Genomic DNA, 17,343 nt, shown 5'->3' with positions numbered 1-17,343 from the left:
TGTGTTTACTAGAAGCTTCTAAAGATCACTTGAGATCTGATACTTAAACTCTTATCGCACAGCAATGCTATAAAACCCCGCAGGACAAGCCATCACATGTTCATTGATACTCTCTATTTAACAATGATTATGACAATGTTGCCAAGGCACCAGATGACACTCCCTGTAGTGTGATACCAGTCACCAGTGTGTGGGTGTGTGAGTCTCCTGTTTGCTATTACAATGGGTAAATCATTGTACATGCTTTGTGATGTGTACAATAGCAATATTACATAACAATTTGATACTCTTATTGGAGTGAGACGAAACACAAAGTTGTCCATTGTGCTGACGTTCATGCGCCGTGGTTCACACAGTGTTATTTTGGTGAGTCTCAGATCTCAGGGGAGTGACAAGAGATCCAGTGGCGCTGTTCATTAATTAAACAGCTAAGCGGGAGAGTCAGGTGTCCTCACGTTATTCTAATCTAATCATTAGATGAGGAGATACATGTATGACATCACTGAAAACTAGCTTCGAATGTGCTGAAGTGGGCAAATGTGCCTGCATGCTCATGTTGTTCTTATATGCTGGCTTGAGTCGAACATTATACTAATCCATCTCCAGCAAATCCAACTAACCTAAGATATGCTAACAGTGTCTACAAAAGCTATTTGTTAGCATTGTGCTAATTGTGCAAATGTACCATACAAATCATGCTAGGTATGACAAAAATGAGATAGCCATGTGTGAAAAATGCTGACATCATCTTAAAAGGATAGTTCAGCTAAAACTGATCATTCTGTCACCATTTAATCATTTATGTGTCACAAACCAGTTTGGATTTCTTTATTTGGTGTTCTGTTAAACACAAAAGAAGATATTTTGAAAAATGTTGCAAACATGTAACCATTGATTTCCATAATATTAGTTGTATAACTGTGGTGGCATGGTGGCACAGTGGGTAGCGCTGTCACTTCACAGCACGAAGATCGCTGATTTGAGCCTCGGCAGGGTCAGTTGGTATTTCTGTGTGGAGTTTGCATGTTCTCCCCGTGTTTGCGTGGGTTTCCTCCGGGTGCTTCGGTTTCTCCCACAAGTCCAAGGACATGAGCTATAGGTGAATTGGGTAAGCTAAAATTGGCCATAGTGTATGACTGAGAATGAGACTTTATGGGTGTTTCCCAGTGATGGGTTGCAGCTGGAAGGGCATTCGGTGCATAAAACATATGCTGGATTAGTTGACGGTTCATTTCACTGTGGCAGATTAATAAAAAGACTAAGCTGAAAATAAAATGAATGAATGTTTTTGCTACTATGGATTTCAATGGTTTATAACATTTATCTAAATATCTTCTTTTGTGTTTAACAGAAAAATGTAATTTCTCATAAAGGTTTGTAATCAAATTGTGAGTAAATAGTGAGATCATTTAAATCTTTTTTGGGGGGTAAACTATCACTTTAATTAGTGCAACATCATGCTAGCTATATGCTAAAACTTGTTAGAAAAAAAGCTTATTTATGTTAGCAGAATGATAAACATGCTAAACACTTTAGCAAACATAATATAGTAATATGTAAGCATGAGGAAATGTGTTAGCTGTGATTGTAACATGGTAGCAGCATTTCAACAAAAACAAGCAAATTTACAACCAAGCTGAAATATGTTTGTTTTTATTGGACATGCTGCTATCATGTCCTCACAGTGCTTTTTAGCATATTATTAGCTTCATTAACACGGGTCAGTGTATTATTAAGGGTGCAGTAGGTTACTGTCTTCAGAAACATTTTTTTTTTTGGGTTTTCACCTTTAATGTATAGAATAGAACAGATTATTGACAGGAAAGCAGGGGAGCAGAGAGAGGGTAAGGATTGGCATAGGTCGACGTGAGCACCAGAGTGCATGTGTTGACGCACTAACCACGACACCACTGGCGCAGACTTCTGAAATTTTTTTTTTGTTGGGCTGGTTGAAAGTCTCCTTACATTATAATAGTAATGATTAAAGTAAATGATCTAAATGTATTTATATTTTTTTATATTCTGGGTAAGGCATGAGAATAAAAAAAAATCATCCAATTAAAAATTATTGGTTCAATAATTACAATAATTCTCATAAGTAGTCCAAACTGTCTGTCAGCAAATGTAGATTTGTACATCTGTGCACTGCGTTCACGCAGATATGCTGTTTGCATGTGCATGTGCGGCATGTTCACGTGCATACATGAGAGTGACAGCGGTAAAAACAAATGCTGAATCAAAGCTTTTAAAAATCTTGAATCAATATGGGAGTTACTTTTGCACACTGGAGGAAGGATGACACCATGGCTGAAGTCTTTTAGACAGGTAATGCTCTGTTTTAAAACTATTGTAGTCAAGTAAAGCTGATGTAGATTTTGTTGTTTTACGAATGGGTTATATGCACAGAAGTGTTGTTCAACCATTGAAATTCTCCTGCGAAATATTGAAGAGACCTTTTACAGCATTAATAATGTATTTGCTATTCGAACTTTACTTTACTGAGCTTTATATTTATAGTTGGCTTTATATTGACATTGGTTCATTTTTGAACAATGACAGCATGTGACGCTCCCTTTATTGTTTACCATGCTACTCTTAATATTCAGTCTGAAATACCACGCAAGTATGGCTTAGTAATAAGTGTAATTCCTGCACCCACCAGCCAACCATTAAGCATACAGTAGTCGATTTAGGACAAAGCGCATAAGAGTGAGACCAACAATCCTTGCATGCATGAAATATTGCACATTATGACAATTTTTGCTTGCTACACAACTGAAAACATACTGCATAAAATAGTTTTTCCTTCAGAATTGTAGTATTATAAAGGACTATAAAGTTTTCTAACTGGCGAATGACTTGATCTAGTGGGTTGTCTACGGCTATCTTAAGGGTGCGTGTTTGTGATTTCAGGAGGCATGACTTTAGACGGCAGGGGAGGGATTGTGTTTTAAAGATAATATGCTAACAGATAGCATTTTGGCAGATCCAACTACTGCACCTTTAACATGTGGCAAGCATGAATTACCATCTTGCTAGCATGTTTCTAACATGTTTTAGCACATGATTGACAATTCTTTAACATGTTGCTATCATGAATTCACATGTTTCTGCTATGTTTCTCGTGGGAAACACATTTGAATCTTTCTGACATATTGCCATGTTTAGCTTACAAAACATTTAAAAAATGAAAGCAAAGCTCTCTCCATCATCAAAAATTATTCTTACAAACATTATTACCTACTTTGTGTTTGTCAATAAAAAACTTTTGGTGACAAATGAGTATTATGCTATGCACTACCCAAATAGGCTTGCATTCATACTATGAGCAGTGGTCTCAAACTCAATTCCTGGAGGTCTGCAGCTCTGCATAGTTCCCCTCCAACCACCTCCAACTCACACCTGCTTAATAGTCTATTGTAGTCTTGAACACCTTGATTGGTTGGATCAGCTGTGTTTGATTAGGGTTGGAGCAAAACTGTACAGAGCTGCGGCCCTCCAGGAATCCAGTTTGTACAATGAGTTTAACCAAAATCTTTATCCTTTAGCTGTCTAACAAACATGCATTCGCTCTTGCCATCTCTCCTTCAGACCTGTCATGGCTGACCCTGCATGGTGGAAGCTCACCTTCCTAAAGAAAAAGAAGTCAGAGGCGAAAGTCCTGTACGAAATACCGCCAGACTTCAGCACCAACAATGCAAATAAAGACCTGGACCATGATGCGGCAGACAGCAATTTAGATGCCAGACTGGAAAAAATAGTGGCCACCAAATCTGCCACCAAAGGCCGTCACGTCAAAGTCTCTCATTCAGGCCGGTTCAAGGAGAAGAAGAAGATCCGTGCAACTCTGGTGGAAAACCCAAGCCTTTTCCCTGAATCTGCTCAGACAGAGAAGAGCCACGTGGAACAATAACATCTAGATCAGGTGGTGTCCAAACTAGGTCCTGGAGGGCCGGTGTACTGCATATTATAGTTCCAATCCCAATTAAACACACATGAACCAGCTAATCAAGCTCTTTCTTGGTATGCACTTCAGGCAGGTGTGTTGAAGGAAGTTGGAGCTAAACTATGCAGGACACCGGCCCTCCAAGATAAGTCTGGACACCCCTGATCTAGACCAAAGACACCATTTGAGGCCTGTTTTTGATATATAACACATTTTTTCAGTGCATTTTTGCTGCAGAGAAGATACTGGTTTTACCATAAAACAAGTTTTACCATCCACATTTCAATCTAAGAGCAGCCCAAGATGAATATTAAGAAGTTTATTTCCTGTAAATGATAAAAACAATGTTGTCATGCTCATGAAATGTAATTCGATCGCCGTGGAACAAACAAAATACCCGACAAGAAAGACAGAACTCTCTCTATTCATTTCTAAATTACATTTAACATGAAGAACGTTCTTAAAAATGTACATTGTTGTGTATGAGTAACTTATGATAAACCTGTGGGAAGCTTAGATTTGATGGACTGTTGTGCCTTTTAATCAGCACTTCATGACGTGATTTTGTTTCTTTTGACCAAGTTGTACTCTCATAAACATGGAGTTGTTTAATGAACATATCTCTAATTTTATCAGTGTATCATAAAAAGGGTTTCAGTTGAAGCATGGACAGCCAATGTGATAACACGAGAGAGATGCTCTCACTACAGCTTTAATTAGCTTAATTTAATCTGCGTTTTTTTTTTTGTATACTGCAATTTCACAGGTTATTGTTAAAATATGCAAAATAAAGATTTGTATTCCATTGCTTAAATGTCATAAAGCGTTTACAGTTTTATGCATAAATTTGGGCATCCCTCTGTGGCTGCTTAGTTATGTGTTCTTTCTTTATAAGAGAAGTGAAATGCCATTCGATATCTAAAGAATCTACAGAATGTCATGTTTTTCAGACAGAAATCCATAGTGTCGCAGTATTGAGATGTGTAAATTAAATTGAAACTGAAAAACAGGCTACGCAAAAGTTTGGGCACCCTCTCCTTTGTGTGGATTTCAAAACCTGTAGTCACTTAATGCTGATTGATTACACAAAATTGATTTGGATGACTTAATCCCTACAGAGGAGCAACCAATCATGAAAAGGGATGTTTATGATAGCTGATTGCTAGTTGTGCTTCTCCTTATTGTGAACCTGAAGGTAGCAACATGGGAACCTCAAAAGAACTTCCTAATGACCTAAAAACTAGGATAATTCACTTTCATGAATTAGGAAAAGGTTGCAAAAGGCTGTCAAAGAGGTTCAAAGTCTCCTTCTCCACAGTCAGAAATATAAAAAGAAAATGGAAGCCTATAGGAACATTTCTTCTGAGGAAAGATGTGCTAGACCGAGAAAAATACCCTAAAGGCAAAGGCGAAGAATGGTTAGAATGGTCACAGACAAATCACAGACCACCGCCAAAGAGCTTCAGAAACATCTTGCTGCTGATAAAGTCACTGTATATGGTTCCACAGTTCAGAGCACTCTTCACAAAGAACAGCTCAATGGAAGGTGATGCGGAAGAAGACTTTTCTGCATTCTGCCAACAAGACGAGGAATGAAAAGGCTCACCTGGACAAGCCTGAACCATTTAGAAAAAATATACAGCGGACAAATGCCACAAACATAGGTGCTTTACATGGCAGAAAAAGAACATGCTCCCTACTGTAAAATATGCTGAAGGGGCCATCATGCTGTGTGGATGTGCAGATACAGGAAACTTTGTCAGAGTTAAAGGTCACATGAATTCCACCCAGTATCTGTTAGGGTGCCCAATTTTTTGCACTGTTTTTGTTAAGACTTAAATTGCATTGCATTTGTTGATTAAATACATGTTATGTCAGAACTGAAATTTTGCCTTTTCCCTAGACTCTGTCTAGAGTATAAATACTCAAATGAATTTACTTATTTGAAATGCCAGCAGGCCACGGCTTGCAATTATGAAATTCATCAGAAGTGGACAAACTTTTGCATAAGACTGTAGATTAAAAGTATCAACAGCAAACACACCGTGCCCATATCTATAAAATAAATGAATATAGTTTGCATGGCCATCTCTTTTAAGATTTGTATGCTTTTTAGTAATAATAATTAGTTGATTTCTGTACCCCCATTCAAGTTTTTGCATAAACCTAATATTATTTATTGGAAAGTCTTTAACACACAAGTGTAAATATACTAAATGTAAATTAAAGGAGAATTGGATATGTATTTGAATACCATTTCAGAGTCCCATAACAAGATAGCAATTGAAGCTTCTAAAATATGAGCTTTATTAAATGTTTTGCATTCATTTGTATTTCATGTGTTTTTTTCTTCAGTTTTTCATCTCTTTCATTTTATTGTCTTTTTTTCTTTCACACCATATTTCTCTATGACATACCATTGTAATACTTCTTTAAAATTGTTATTCTATTTTTGTGCAAAGGGTTATATTTGCATTGTTCTATTATACATTTGCTACTTTATTTTCATTGTAATTGCCTGGTATTGCAATAAACAGCAAACAACGCCGCCATCTGCTGGCGAAACAAAAACACGACGAACATCATTGGAAAAATGAAACAGGTTTACTCATTTTTTGGTTGCACATTAACACAAAATGTCAATACAGCAAGTATTTTAGATTAGCTCGAAGTTTGGCACATTTATAACAAACAACCTAATCAAATATTTCACATTTAGATTACACATTAAGTACATCAACATGTTGATTGCTTTTTTCTTATTTTTTTTGTTTGTTGTGACAGAAGTCCAAAGTCTGTTCTCTGAAACTACAGTTGTGACTGCTGTGTCAAGTACAGCTGTGCTTTTCTATTATGAATAACCATCAGACAGTCAACAGACTGAACTAAGAATACTAAGGTCATTTAAAGGCTTAAAGGCTCACTTGAAAATGTAAACTAGCTTTACTCAACATTGGGCCATCCAAAATTACACTGTTTGTACATTAGAAGAGATTATAATTTTTTTTTGTCAAAACTGTGGTCTTTGGTGATTCATTAAATAAAGTCATCTGCTACTGGCATCTTTAGAGGTATCTAGAGGCAAAATAAATAATTAGATTAATGTAATTAACATGCATTTATAACATTATTATATTAAATTATTATGCATTTCTTTTCCACTGCATGTGATTTTGTTTTCTCTTTTGTAAAAGTGGCGTTAGACTTTCAGAAATCACCAAGAACCACATTTTTAGCCAAAAATCCCCTTTACATTTTCTGAGGAAAAAAAAGTCTGCTACATCTTTGATAGTCTTTTTTGAGGCAGAGTTAATAAACAGCAAATATTAGTTTTTTCATGAAATAGCCTTCATTTATAGCACAACATGACTTCTATTCATAAAACCACATCTACAGTTATCAACAGATGAAACTTCCTTTCTGATTCTGGTTAAGACAACATGAACGCAGGACATTGATGGAGTGATAAATCTTCAACATTGCCCTGGTGGGATTTTAAATGACAGTTACTGCCAAGAAATAATGATGATGTATTGATGTCACATACTATAACGTTGACTTCACAGCATGTGGACTATCAAGGGGACAAGCGCTGGTAAATCCAGCCTCCCTCTGCTTGATGCTGCATGTCCCCCAGCTCGGTCTCTCCCCCTTTTGGCCGCAAAAAGACTATCCGATCATGTAATCTGTTAGTCTGACCCTGCCAAAACTCAATCAGGGAGGGTTTCACAATGTATCCACCCCTGGAGAGAAAAAAAAAAGTAAGTATAATGCTTCTGGTTAAATATAAACACATTTGCTATTATTAAGCTTATTTTACACACCAGTAATCTGGCATTGGTACATCTGTGTCCTTGAACTTCTCTTCAAGCTCTGCATTCTTGTCTCTTAGGTACTTTAAGGGAAGCACATAGAAATGGGTCATTAACAAAATTGTTTTACAAAATCAGGAGGTAAATTAAGAGCTGTAATGTGAATGATTATTATTATTTAGCTGAAAGATAATACAGAGGATAGCACTGTTTTTTAGGATTACTTCTAGTTGAAGACAAAAATACATATTCAAATTATTTTTCTTATTTTAGCTTGGATGGAAATTTTGTATGTTTGTTTTTAAACTGCTATGGTCAATATTATTAGCTCCCTTTAGATTTCTTAAAAATAACTTAACGTAATTAACCTAGATAAGCCCTTAAATGGCACTTTAAGCACTATATACAGTGCATTTGTAAAGTATTTATAGTGCTTCACTTTTTCCACTTTTTTTTTTCTCTCAAAATTCTACACACAACTTTAGTTTTATTTTTAATTGTTGCAAGTTTATTATTATTGCTCATCACCAGGCTAATACCATTAATACAGTGAAACATGGTGGTGGCAGCATCATGCTGTGGGGATATTTGTCAGCAGCAGGAACTGGAAGACTAGCCAGGATAGAGGGAAAGATGAATGCAGCAATGTACATAGACTTCCTGAATGAAAACCTGCTTTAGAGCGCTCTTGATTTCAGACTGAGGGGACGGTTCATCTTTTAGCAGGACAATGACCCAAAGCAAACTGCCAAAATATTAATGGTGTGACTTTACAACAACTCTGTGAATGTCCATAAGTGGCCCAGCCAGAGCCCAGAGCTAAATCCTAATGAACATCTCTGGAGAGATCTGAAAACGGCTGTACACTGTTGCTTCCCATCCAAGCTGATAGAGCTTGAGAGGTACTGCAAAGAGGAATGGGCAAAATTTCTCAAAGACAGGTGTGCCAAGCTTGTGGCATCATATTCAAAAAGATTTGAGGCTGTAATTGCTGCCAAAGGTGCATCAACAAAGTATTGAGCAAAGGCTGTGAATACTTATGTACATGTGATTTTTTATTTTTAATAAATTTGCAACAATTGCAAAAATTATTTTTTCACGATGTCATTATGGGGTTTTGTGTGTAGAATTTTGAGCAAATAAATGATTTTTTAAAATCATTTTGGAATAAGGCTGTAACATAAAAAATGTGGAAAAAGAGGAAGCGCTATGAAGACTTTCCGGATGCACTGTATGTATATGTATTGTCATCATGGCAAAGACAAAAAAAAATTAGTTATTAAAACTATTACGTTTAATAAATGCAATTGGAAAATATTAGAAAAATAATTACAATTTGACAGGAGGGCTAATCATTTTGTTTTCAATTTTATATAACATTATAGTTTTTGAAGTTTTAAAAAAGATTTATATTTGAATATAGGCCTATTTTAGGTATACATTTAGTCATTTCTATTCCTCAGGGATGGGTTGCGGCTGGAAGGGCATGCGCTGTGGCGACCCCGGATTAATAAAGGGACTAAGCCGACAAGAAAACAAATAAATGAATGAATTTAGTCATTTCTATTAGTTTCTTGTACTATTTTATTGACCTTATTCTTCACATTTAAGTGAGCAAGGCCACTGGAAACTTTTTGGCTCGAGACTTCCAGTTTCATTCACTTTCACTGATTTTTATATGTTTAAAATGGCTTGTTATGCTGCTTGATGTTGCAAACTGATATTTTATAATTATATCATTCTACATTTTAAGAATAGTCTTGAACACACTCGTTTGTAGAGCAAGTAGTTTGACCGTTTTCTGCTGTTTATTATTCCTATTCATTTCTGCCATAGTCAACTCAATTGGAAGTTCTAAAACAATCACAAAAAACGACTACACTTCTGCATTGCAGAATAAAGTCAATAGGTGACCCTTACTACAGCATACTAATCCATTTGATACAATATATTACAATGTATATGCTGGTACTTAACATTTAAAACACCACTATAATATAACCATTATGTTTAACCCCTAATGTTACTACAGGGTTCTTACACATTTTCCAACTACAAATTCCAGCACTTTTCAAGCACTTTCAAGGTACATTTGTATGCTTTACCTGCAACTAATAACCACGGTTAATTATGTTTATATATATATATATATATATTGTATGTATTTTTTCACATTCAAATCAATTGTGCTATTTTAAAAAAAATAAAATTTATTGAGCACTTTAGATTTATTGAAGATATTTTGGATTTATTGGGATAGTTTACCCAAAAATTATTAAAAAATAAATTAAAAATGCTTTTAAGTTTGGTCTCTTTCTACGTAAAGTTGATATCTCAAGAAATGAGCTTACAGTCAGATTTTGTTTGGGTGTCGTACATGATATTTCATGTGCACTGCTATTTTTTCTTTACAGTCATTGGATTGTCGTTTTAGGTTTAAAAATAGGTCTATAAAACCCTGACTTTAAAAATTTAGTTGTCTTAAATTTCAGATAATCAAGTTAAGAAATACAAATTCAAAACATTTCTAATAGGATATAATCAGTATTATTAACTTACAATTGTTAATAATTCAATTTAACACAATTCGAATTCAAATTGTTTTGGCATTTATTAGCTCCATAAATGCGCGCATGCGGTGAACATTTTGCAATGAAAACTGGTCGCACGACAACAATTTATCCACTCGCACAAATGCTCCCAAATATAGTTGGGATCACATATTAAATATGTAGGTCACATAGACAAAATTAAAACGTATATATTGAGGTCACATAGACAAAATTGTGCACATATGCAACCAAAACAGTCACAATTTCAATCCTGCTAATTCAAGCAGGTTCAAGCACTTCGTCTAAAATCCAAGCACTTTTCTAACCTTGAAAACACTAAAATAAAAATCAAGCATTTTCCAGGATTTCCAGCACCTGTAAGAACCCTGTACTAATATAACTCCTAGTTTTACCCCTAATACTAACTCTTTTTTTTAAACCCAACCTCAAACTCTTTAGTTAGAATATAGGATTTGTAAATGTCACTACATGCATACAAATGCAACTAATGTTGACAAATGAGTTCTTACAATTTCATATTCATTTTTTATTTCAGTTGCATTCATTTTGTTTATTTTTCTGCTTAATTTTAGTGTTGATTTGTGTCTGTTAAATACCAAAACAGCATTTCCAGTTTTGATTTAGCTTCTTTTTTATGAAATACTTAAATTTAGTTTTATTTTAACAATGCTTCAATTAACAAACTTACTTTATATCTGTTGTTTTATTTAACTAATAACCATGGACGGTGGTTGAAGATGATACTCACTTGTCGGCTGGGTATTACTGTACTCTGCCTGCTCACAACAGCACCGATCTGACTGCTTTTGGGCCTCGAGTGGAAGTATTCACGTGACTTCTCGTATGGGATTCTCTCTACAGTGCCTTCAATGCGAATCTGTTTGAGCAGAAAACATTAAAGCTGAAAGTTTTTTTTTAGCAATTAAAACCTTGAAACAAGACAAATATTAAACTTAAGTGAAACATTCTTTCGATCTGATTATCAAAGAATTTTCTGTAGAATATTCCGAAATACATGTCCAATAAAAAGACTTACCTGCCTGTTTAACGGTTCCCAGTAAAAGACAAGACAGGCGTGAGGATTGCTCTCCTATATTATCACAAAAAGGGCATTTAGAAGACGTAAAGATGCAAAAGCAAACATGTGGACTGATTTTCTGTTTAAAAGACCTCACCAGCTCTGAACCTTTCCGACTCTCATAGTTGGAAAAGAAGCAAAATCCCTCCTCGCTGTAGCCTTTTAGAAGGACCATGCGTGCAGAGGGGTGACCGTCCCTTCAGAAGAGACAAGACGAATCAATTAAGGCAACATTGAATTAGTAAGCTTAATAAATCAAAGTTATTCCATTAATAATACACTGCCAAAAGACTACATGACATGTTAAGGGATAGTTAACCCACAAATCAAACTTCTGATTTGTACTTGTTGCAAACCTGTTCGTGCTACTTTCTTCTGTTGAACACACACACACAAAAAATTTAGGAAGAATTTTTATTGACATTGATATTATTTTTTCTTCCTACTATGGATGTCAAGAGCTGCTTGTTTCCAAAATTCTTCAGATCATCTTGTTTTGAGTTTGACAGAAGAAAGAAATTAATAAAACAACAATAAATTACTTTTAATAAATTTTTTTTGGGGGGTGAATTATCCCTTTTTAAGCTAACTTGTGTCATTGCAGGCATTGATGAACAAATTGAGATACCTACTTAGTCGCTGTTGCAAGACACATTGCATTGGCTTCTCCCACTTCAGGGCACTTGGTGGCCTGATCAAACCAGCTGCCGAATTGCTTAATAGGATCTAAAGATGCAAGTTGATTCTCCTCAAAACACTGTAGGATGAAATTGATGAATATTTATAATATTTTGCTGTCACACAAAAACATATATAAGAATCAGTTGATAAGCCAAAGCATCTTCTAACACCTCACAACCTACAAGACTAGAAAGATCTCATGGGAATGTGTCAGTGCCAGATAACACAGGACACCTACTGGGGTCTTGCAGAGTTCATGCTTTGGTAGGTTAGCTCTTTTGGGAGCACAGGGAGGATTACCTGCATATTAGACAGGTGGTCATAATGTATACTTCATTTGTGTGTGGACTTTAATAGTGAATTAGATCTATGAAGGGGTTCTTTCGGGCAACGCAGTGGCGCAGTAGGTAGTGCTGTCGCCTCACAGCAAGAAGGTCGCTGGGTTGAACCTCGGCTCAGTTAGCGTTTCTGTGTGGAGTTTGCATGTTCTCCCTGTGTTCGCGTGGGTTTCCTCCGTGTGCTCTTGTTTCCCCCTCAGTCCGAAGATATGCGGTGCAGGTGAATTGGGTAGGCTGAATTGTCCGTAGTGTTTGAGTGTGTGTGTGTGGATGTTTCCCAGAGATGGATTGCGGCAGGAAGGGCATTCTCTGCATAAAAAACGTGCTGGATAAGTTGGTGGTTAATTCCGCTGTGGCGACCCTAGAAGGCGTTCTTGCCATCTATTATGTAACTTTACTATTAACACATGCATAATTGACATGCATAAAAAACAATTTAAGGGTAAATGTTGTCATGATTATGTTGATTCTCTTCATAATCTTAATTGATAAGATTTCTTTTTAAGGTCAGGTGGCAATGTACAGAATCAGTCAATCATTTATGCAAATGTGCATGCTTGTCAGTTGCAGATCATAGAGATAAATAAAAATATAAATTAATTGTATTGATACGGTTTTAAACATTTTATCCATAAAATATAACACTGCGCGTAGTAAATATAGCTTTTTATGTCAAAATCACTATGATACTCTGGAATATGTCTATCTCAAATAAGGTCTGAGGTCATGGTCGTACACCTGAGATTAAAAAACCCTCATAACCCAAAATGTAAGCCTCCCACCTCCTGATCGCTCTTATAGGTCTTTCTCATGTTACTAAGATCCATGCTGGTGCCGCTGTCCGAAAATGTCCTGCAGAAAAACGAGGTAAATAACGATGGACTGTGGACTCTCGAGGCAACACTGGGTTGAATAAACTTCAAAATATTGCTGATGTTCCTCGACGTGCAAAACCTTAACAGACGTCTCATGCTTGTTCCGCGGCTGCGTCATCACGTTCATGCACGCTTATTTTTTAAAATGTTATGAAAACGTTTTTGTAACTAACCTTTAAATTTGAAATGTATAAAAAAATAATGTTACAAAAACATTTATACATAATAATTCACTATTAATGTGATATTCAATACTTCAAAACTATAGTTCTTATTTTTAATGATTAAAATAGCTTAATATGAAAAAAATATGAAACCAATTATTTTTATTTGTATAATAATGTAAACTTAAATTAAATAAACAGTAAACAAATTTACTTATTTCTTTAAACCTAATATTTTTCTAACACAATCATAACAACGAAACTTTTATTTTGTAAACAAGACACAACAAAACTAGCTCACGTCAAATCCGCATCAAAATGGCAGCGACCTTGTGTTGCAGGCTTCTCCCGAAAGCGGGTAAGATTAAGTTCTAATGATATTTCAGTTTTGAAATTTATCAACATGTTCTAACTATGCAATATATAAAGCAAGCAAATATTTTCCATTCATATTTTAATTATAAACTCTATCGGAAAATGACATACAGAGCTGAAAGACCCTATGAAGCTATATTGTGAACAGTAACGTTAGTAGCATCAGGGAATATGCAGTTCATACACTGTAAAATGCTTTGAGGTAAAGTTGGTTTTATACTCTCACATTTGTACTTTCTCCTTAATGATATAATTTCAGAAAAGAATTCTATGCATGCGATTTCAGACTGCAAATTCTAAGTAGCATGGTACACAATATAAGGACTGTCACAAGTTGTCACTGAATGGATGTGCGAATATAATAAATCCAATTTACCTCAGTAATACAATGTTGGGTTTCACAATTCCTTCATGTTGTCCTAACACAAGTCGATAAAGTTAACGTTAAGGAGTTTTGTTTTACAATATAAAATGAATTAAACAAAACAATTCAGTTGTCTTCCAAAACCTAATAATTGTGTTGTTTCAACTCATAATAAATTAGTAAGTCATTTTTGGAGTGAATGAAGTGTTTGTTGAACTCCCTCTGTTTGCTCAACTATATTTGGTTATTCGCTCCATATTTAGCTTTCTGTATTCCTGCAGCTACTGTGGATTATTTATGAGATATGAGAACCTCATAATAATCATGACATTCGTAAGGAAATTGTGTCATCATTATTTTAAGTATTAATGCTTGTGCCCTAGCCTTGTTATTTTCTAGCTTTGCATTGCTTTCTCAAATATGTTTAATCTGTCAACCTACAGGATGGGTTCCATTAACCCAGAGTGTTCGTCACGGCTCCAAAGCTGTCACCCGGCACAAAAAGCCAGTTCACTTTCAGAAGCAGAAGCTGCTGGCAGTAACCGAGTACATTCCTCCCACACTGTCCGCTCCTCCTGCTGCTCTCGCTCCACGAGTCAAAAAAACTGGAGAGGTTCATCATTTCTACAGTTATTAAACAAGCCTATTGCTGGATGTAGCCATTAGGCATCTTTAATTTTAAATATTTGAATTTTTTTAGCTACATTATTTTTATTTCATTTTTAGTTGTTTTTTTTATTAATGTTAATGTTTTGTATTATTTTAGTTGCCATGAGTACATTTTAAATTTTTTGTTTGATTTTCATTTAATTTAATCTATTATTTAATTTCACTTTATTATAAAAAGTATTTTTTAAGTATTATATGAGCAATTTTTACATGTCAATTACTTGTCTTGATGTATAGAATATATGCACAGCTAGTGTTTTTTCCCATATTGATAAACTTTTTAATTTTGTATGGTTCCTTTACAGCAATGATGTTGTCATGTTATTAAAATATAATAGGTTAAATATACTGCAGCGTTCATTTAGTTGTTCAAGCATAACAAGAGATGAAAAGCCTTTTCCACGCACACGCCGTCAGGATCAGCAGGCTAGAACTGTAAATACTGGAGTAAAATAAGCTGTAATTTAATGCAGTGATTCTTGTACAGTCTGAGATCCACTTTATATCATATATTAACCAGTCAGAAGATTGCAGATTTATAAAGGAAACAAACTTTTAATGTGCCGATTTTGTAACGGCATGCAGTTCACCGAAAGCGTTGGACTCAGGTTACTAAACAATTAAAAGACCTTCCGCATATACACTATTGATTTGCTTAATTTTAGAACAATATTGTAATAATAATATTTGTTATTTACTTTTATGATTATAATGCTATATGCTAACTTCTTTTTTCAGGAAAGCTCTCTGGCAGTTATGTTAAGGAAAGACTTAGAAAACTTGTTTCAAGAGTACAAGATGATTGCTGTAGCCCAAAACAATGCCATCTCTGCAGAGGATATGATCCATTTGAAACACAGACTGAAAAAACATGCAATCAATGTCAAGTTCTTTCCAAACCAGGTAATGCCAAGATATAGTAGTTAGGACTGTGCGATTTGTAGAAAACAAATTGCGATTAAAAAAAAAGAATATATATATATATATATATATATATATATATATATATATATATATATATATATATATACATATATGCAATATAGGCAAATTGGGTTGGCTAAATTGTCTGGAGTGTATGAGTGTGAATGAGTGTGTGTGAATGTTTCCCAGTGATGGGTTGCGGCTGGAAGGGCATCCGCTGTGTAAAACGTGCTGGATAAGTTGGCGGTTCATTCCGCTGTGGTGACCCCAGATTAATAAATAGACTAAGCCGAAAAAATAATTAATGAATGAATATATACTTCATATTGCAGCTTCATGCGAATAACTAATCGCAATGTTTCAAATTGTGATTCGATTTCTATTAATCTCGCAGCCGTAATAGTAATGCTTACCACAGTTGACTGCTTGTGACATTTATTTGTGTTTTCGTGCAGGTGACAAGATCCTTCCTCAACAGCAGCATTTACGGTAACATGTCACCTCTAATTTTTGGCGAGACTGTCCTGTTAGCTAGTAAAGAGCCAAAAGTTAAAGAGATGCTGCAGGCATTGAGGCACAATCCACAAATTGTGCTGTTAGGTGAGTTTGTCATATGCACCAACTTATACTGATATTTTAAACGGGTATTATCTCACTGACGTGCTGAAACATTTTCTTCCAGGTGCTTGTATAGAGAACACATTGTTCTCGTATCAAGGCATTCTCAGTTACTCCAAACTCCCATCTATTGCCATCATCCGGGGTGAACTAGTTAGTGGTCTAACCATGATGACCTCAAAGACTGTCTCAATGCTACATCACCATCCAGCTCATCTTTCTGCCCTCCTTCAGCAGTATGTCAAACAGCAGAGCTCTGCTGACACAGATAAAGATGCTTCAATACAGGAAGCCGCAGCTTGAGTTTTAAATATAGACATGGACGAGCAGCTCTGTATGATCATGTGCATGTAATAAAATTATAGTATTTAAAGTTGTGTAGTTGTCATTTGTAATGTGTGTCATAGTTGGAGGAAAATGTATGGATTTGCACACAGGTTGCATTTAAGTACATATTGTGGAGACGGCTTAGTATTGAGGACAATCATTGACAAAAGTCTTCAATTAAACGTGTAATATTTATTCATGTCAGGATGTTAATGGATGTCTTTTCAATATAACATCTGCTGTTTGTATACATTTATAGCAATATACCATTATGACTTCCTACATGAATAAACGTGATGTTTGTATTGGGCAGTTGTGGTCTAATGGTTAGGAGTTGTACTTGTAAACAAACGTTGCAGGTACGATTACTGACAGGAATTGAAGATAAGGGGAGTGAATGAACCACACTCTGTCCATCTTCAACACCCAGATGCGGTGCCCTTGAGCAAGACACCTAACCCCTAATGGTTCTCTTGGCACTAGAAGTAATAGCTTTGTGTATGCGCACTGTTTGTGCATTTGAATGGGTCAAAAGCAAAGGATGAGTTTTGAGTATGGGTGACCTTTCTTGACAATATTCACTTAAATATGTGAATTGC

At 35.4% G+C, this 17,343-nt stretch overlaps 3 protein-coding genes across 4 annotated transcripts in view; 2 read left to right on the top strand and 1 right to left on the bottom strand.

Moving 5' to 3' along the window:
* Window positions 1-6,279, top strand: part of prr15lb (proline rich 15 like b) — an 11,694-nt gene extending 5,415 nt beyond the window's left edge. The window contains exons 2-3 of one of the 2 annotated variants that reach the window (XM_087275090.1): window positions 3,592-3,941; window positions 4,075-6,279. In XM_087275090.1, coding sequence (XP_087131216.1) covers window positions 3,599-3,913 — 315 coding nt within the window. In that variant the 5' untranslated portion in view covers window positions 3,592-3,598 and the 3' untranslated portion in view covers window positions 3,914-3,941; window positions 4,075-6,279. 2 annotated transcript variants of the gene reach the window in all.
* On the bottom strand, window positions 6,233-13,428 carry pnpo (pyridoxamine 5'-phosphate oxidase). The gene is given in 7 exon segments (NM_001256178.2): window positions 6,233-7,689; window positions 7,771-7,841; window positions 11,080-11,208; window positions 11,368-11,421; window positions 11,507-11,606; window positions 12,042-12,166; window positions 13,211-13,428. Coding segments are annotated over 7 exon segments (834 nt in total). The 5' UTR covers window positions 13,400-13,428; the 3' UTR covers window positions 6,233-7,523.
* A 354-nt stretch (window positions 13,429-13,782) lies between these two features.
* mrpl10 (mitochondrial ribosomal protein L10) lies at window positions 13,783-16,790 on the top strand. Its single transcript, NM_001013458.2, is given in 5 exon segments — window positions 13,783-13,825; window positions 14,650-14,819; window positions 15,614-15,778; window positions 16,255-16,399; window positions 16,482-16,790. Coding segments are annotated over 5 exon segments (759 nt in total). The 5' UTR covers window positions 13,783-13,785; the 3' UTR covers window positions 16,721-16,790.
* The last annotated feature ends 553 nt before the right edge of the window (window positions 16,791-17,343 follow it).

The sequence above is a fragment of the Danio rerio genome, chromosome 12 (genome assembly GCF_052040795.2).
Source record: "Danio rerio strain M-AB ecotype USA chromosome 12, GRCz13ab, whole genome shotgun sequence".
Classification (NCBI taxonomy): domain Eukaryota; kingdom Metazoa; phylum Chordata; class Actinopteri; order Cypriniformes; family Danionidae; genus Danio; species Danio rerio.
Note: the sequence above shows the minus strand (reverse complement) of the source record. Positions and strands in the feature narration are given on the sequence as shown.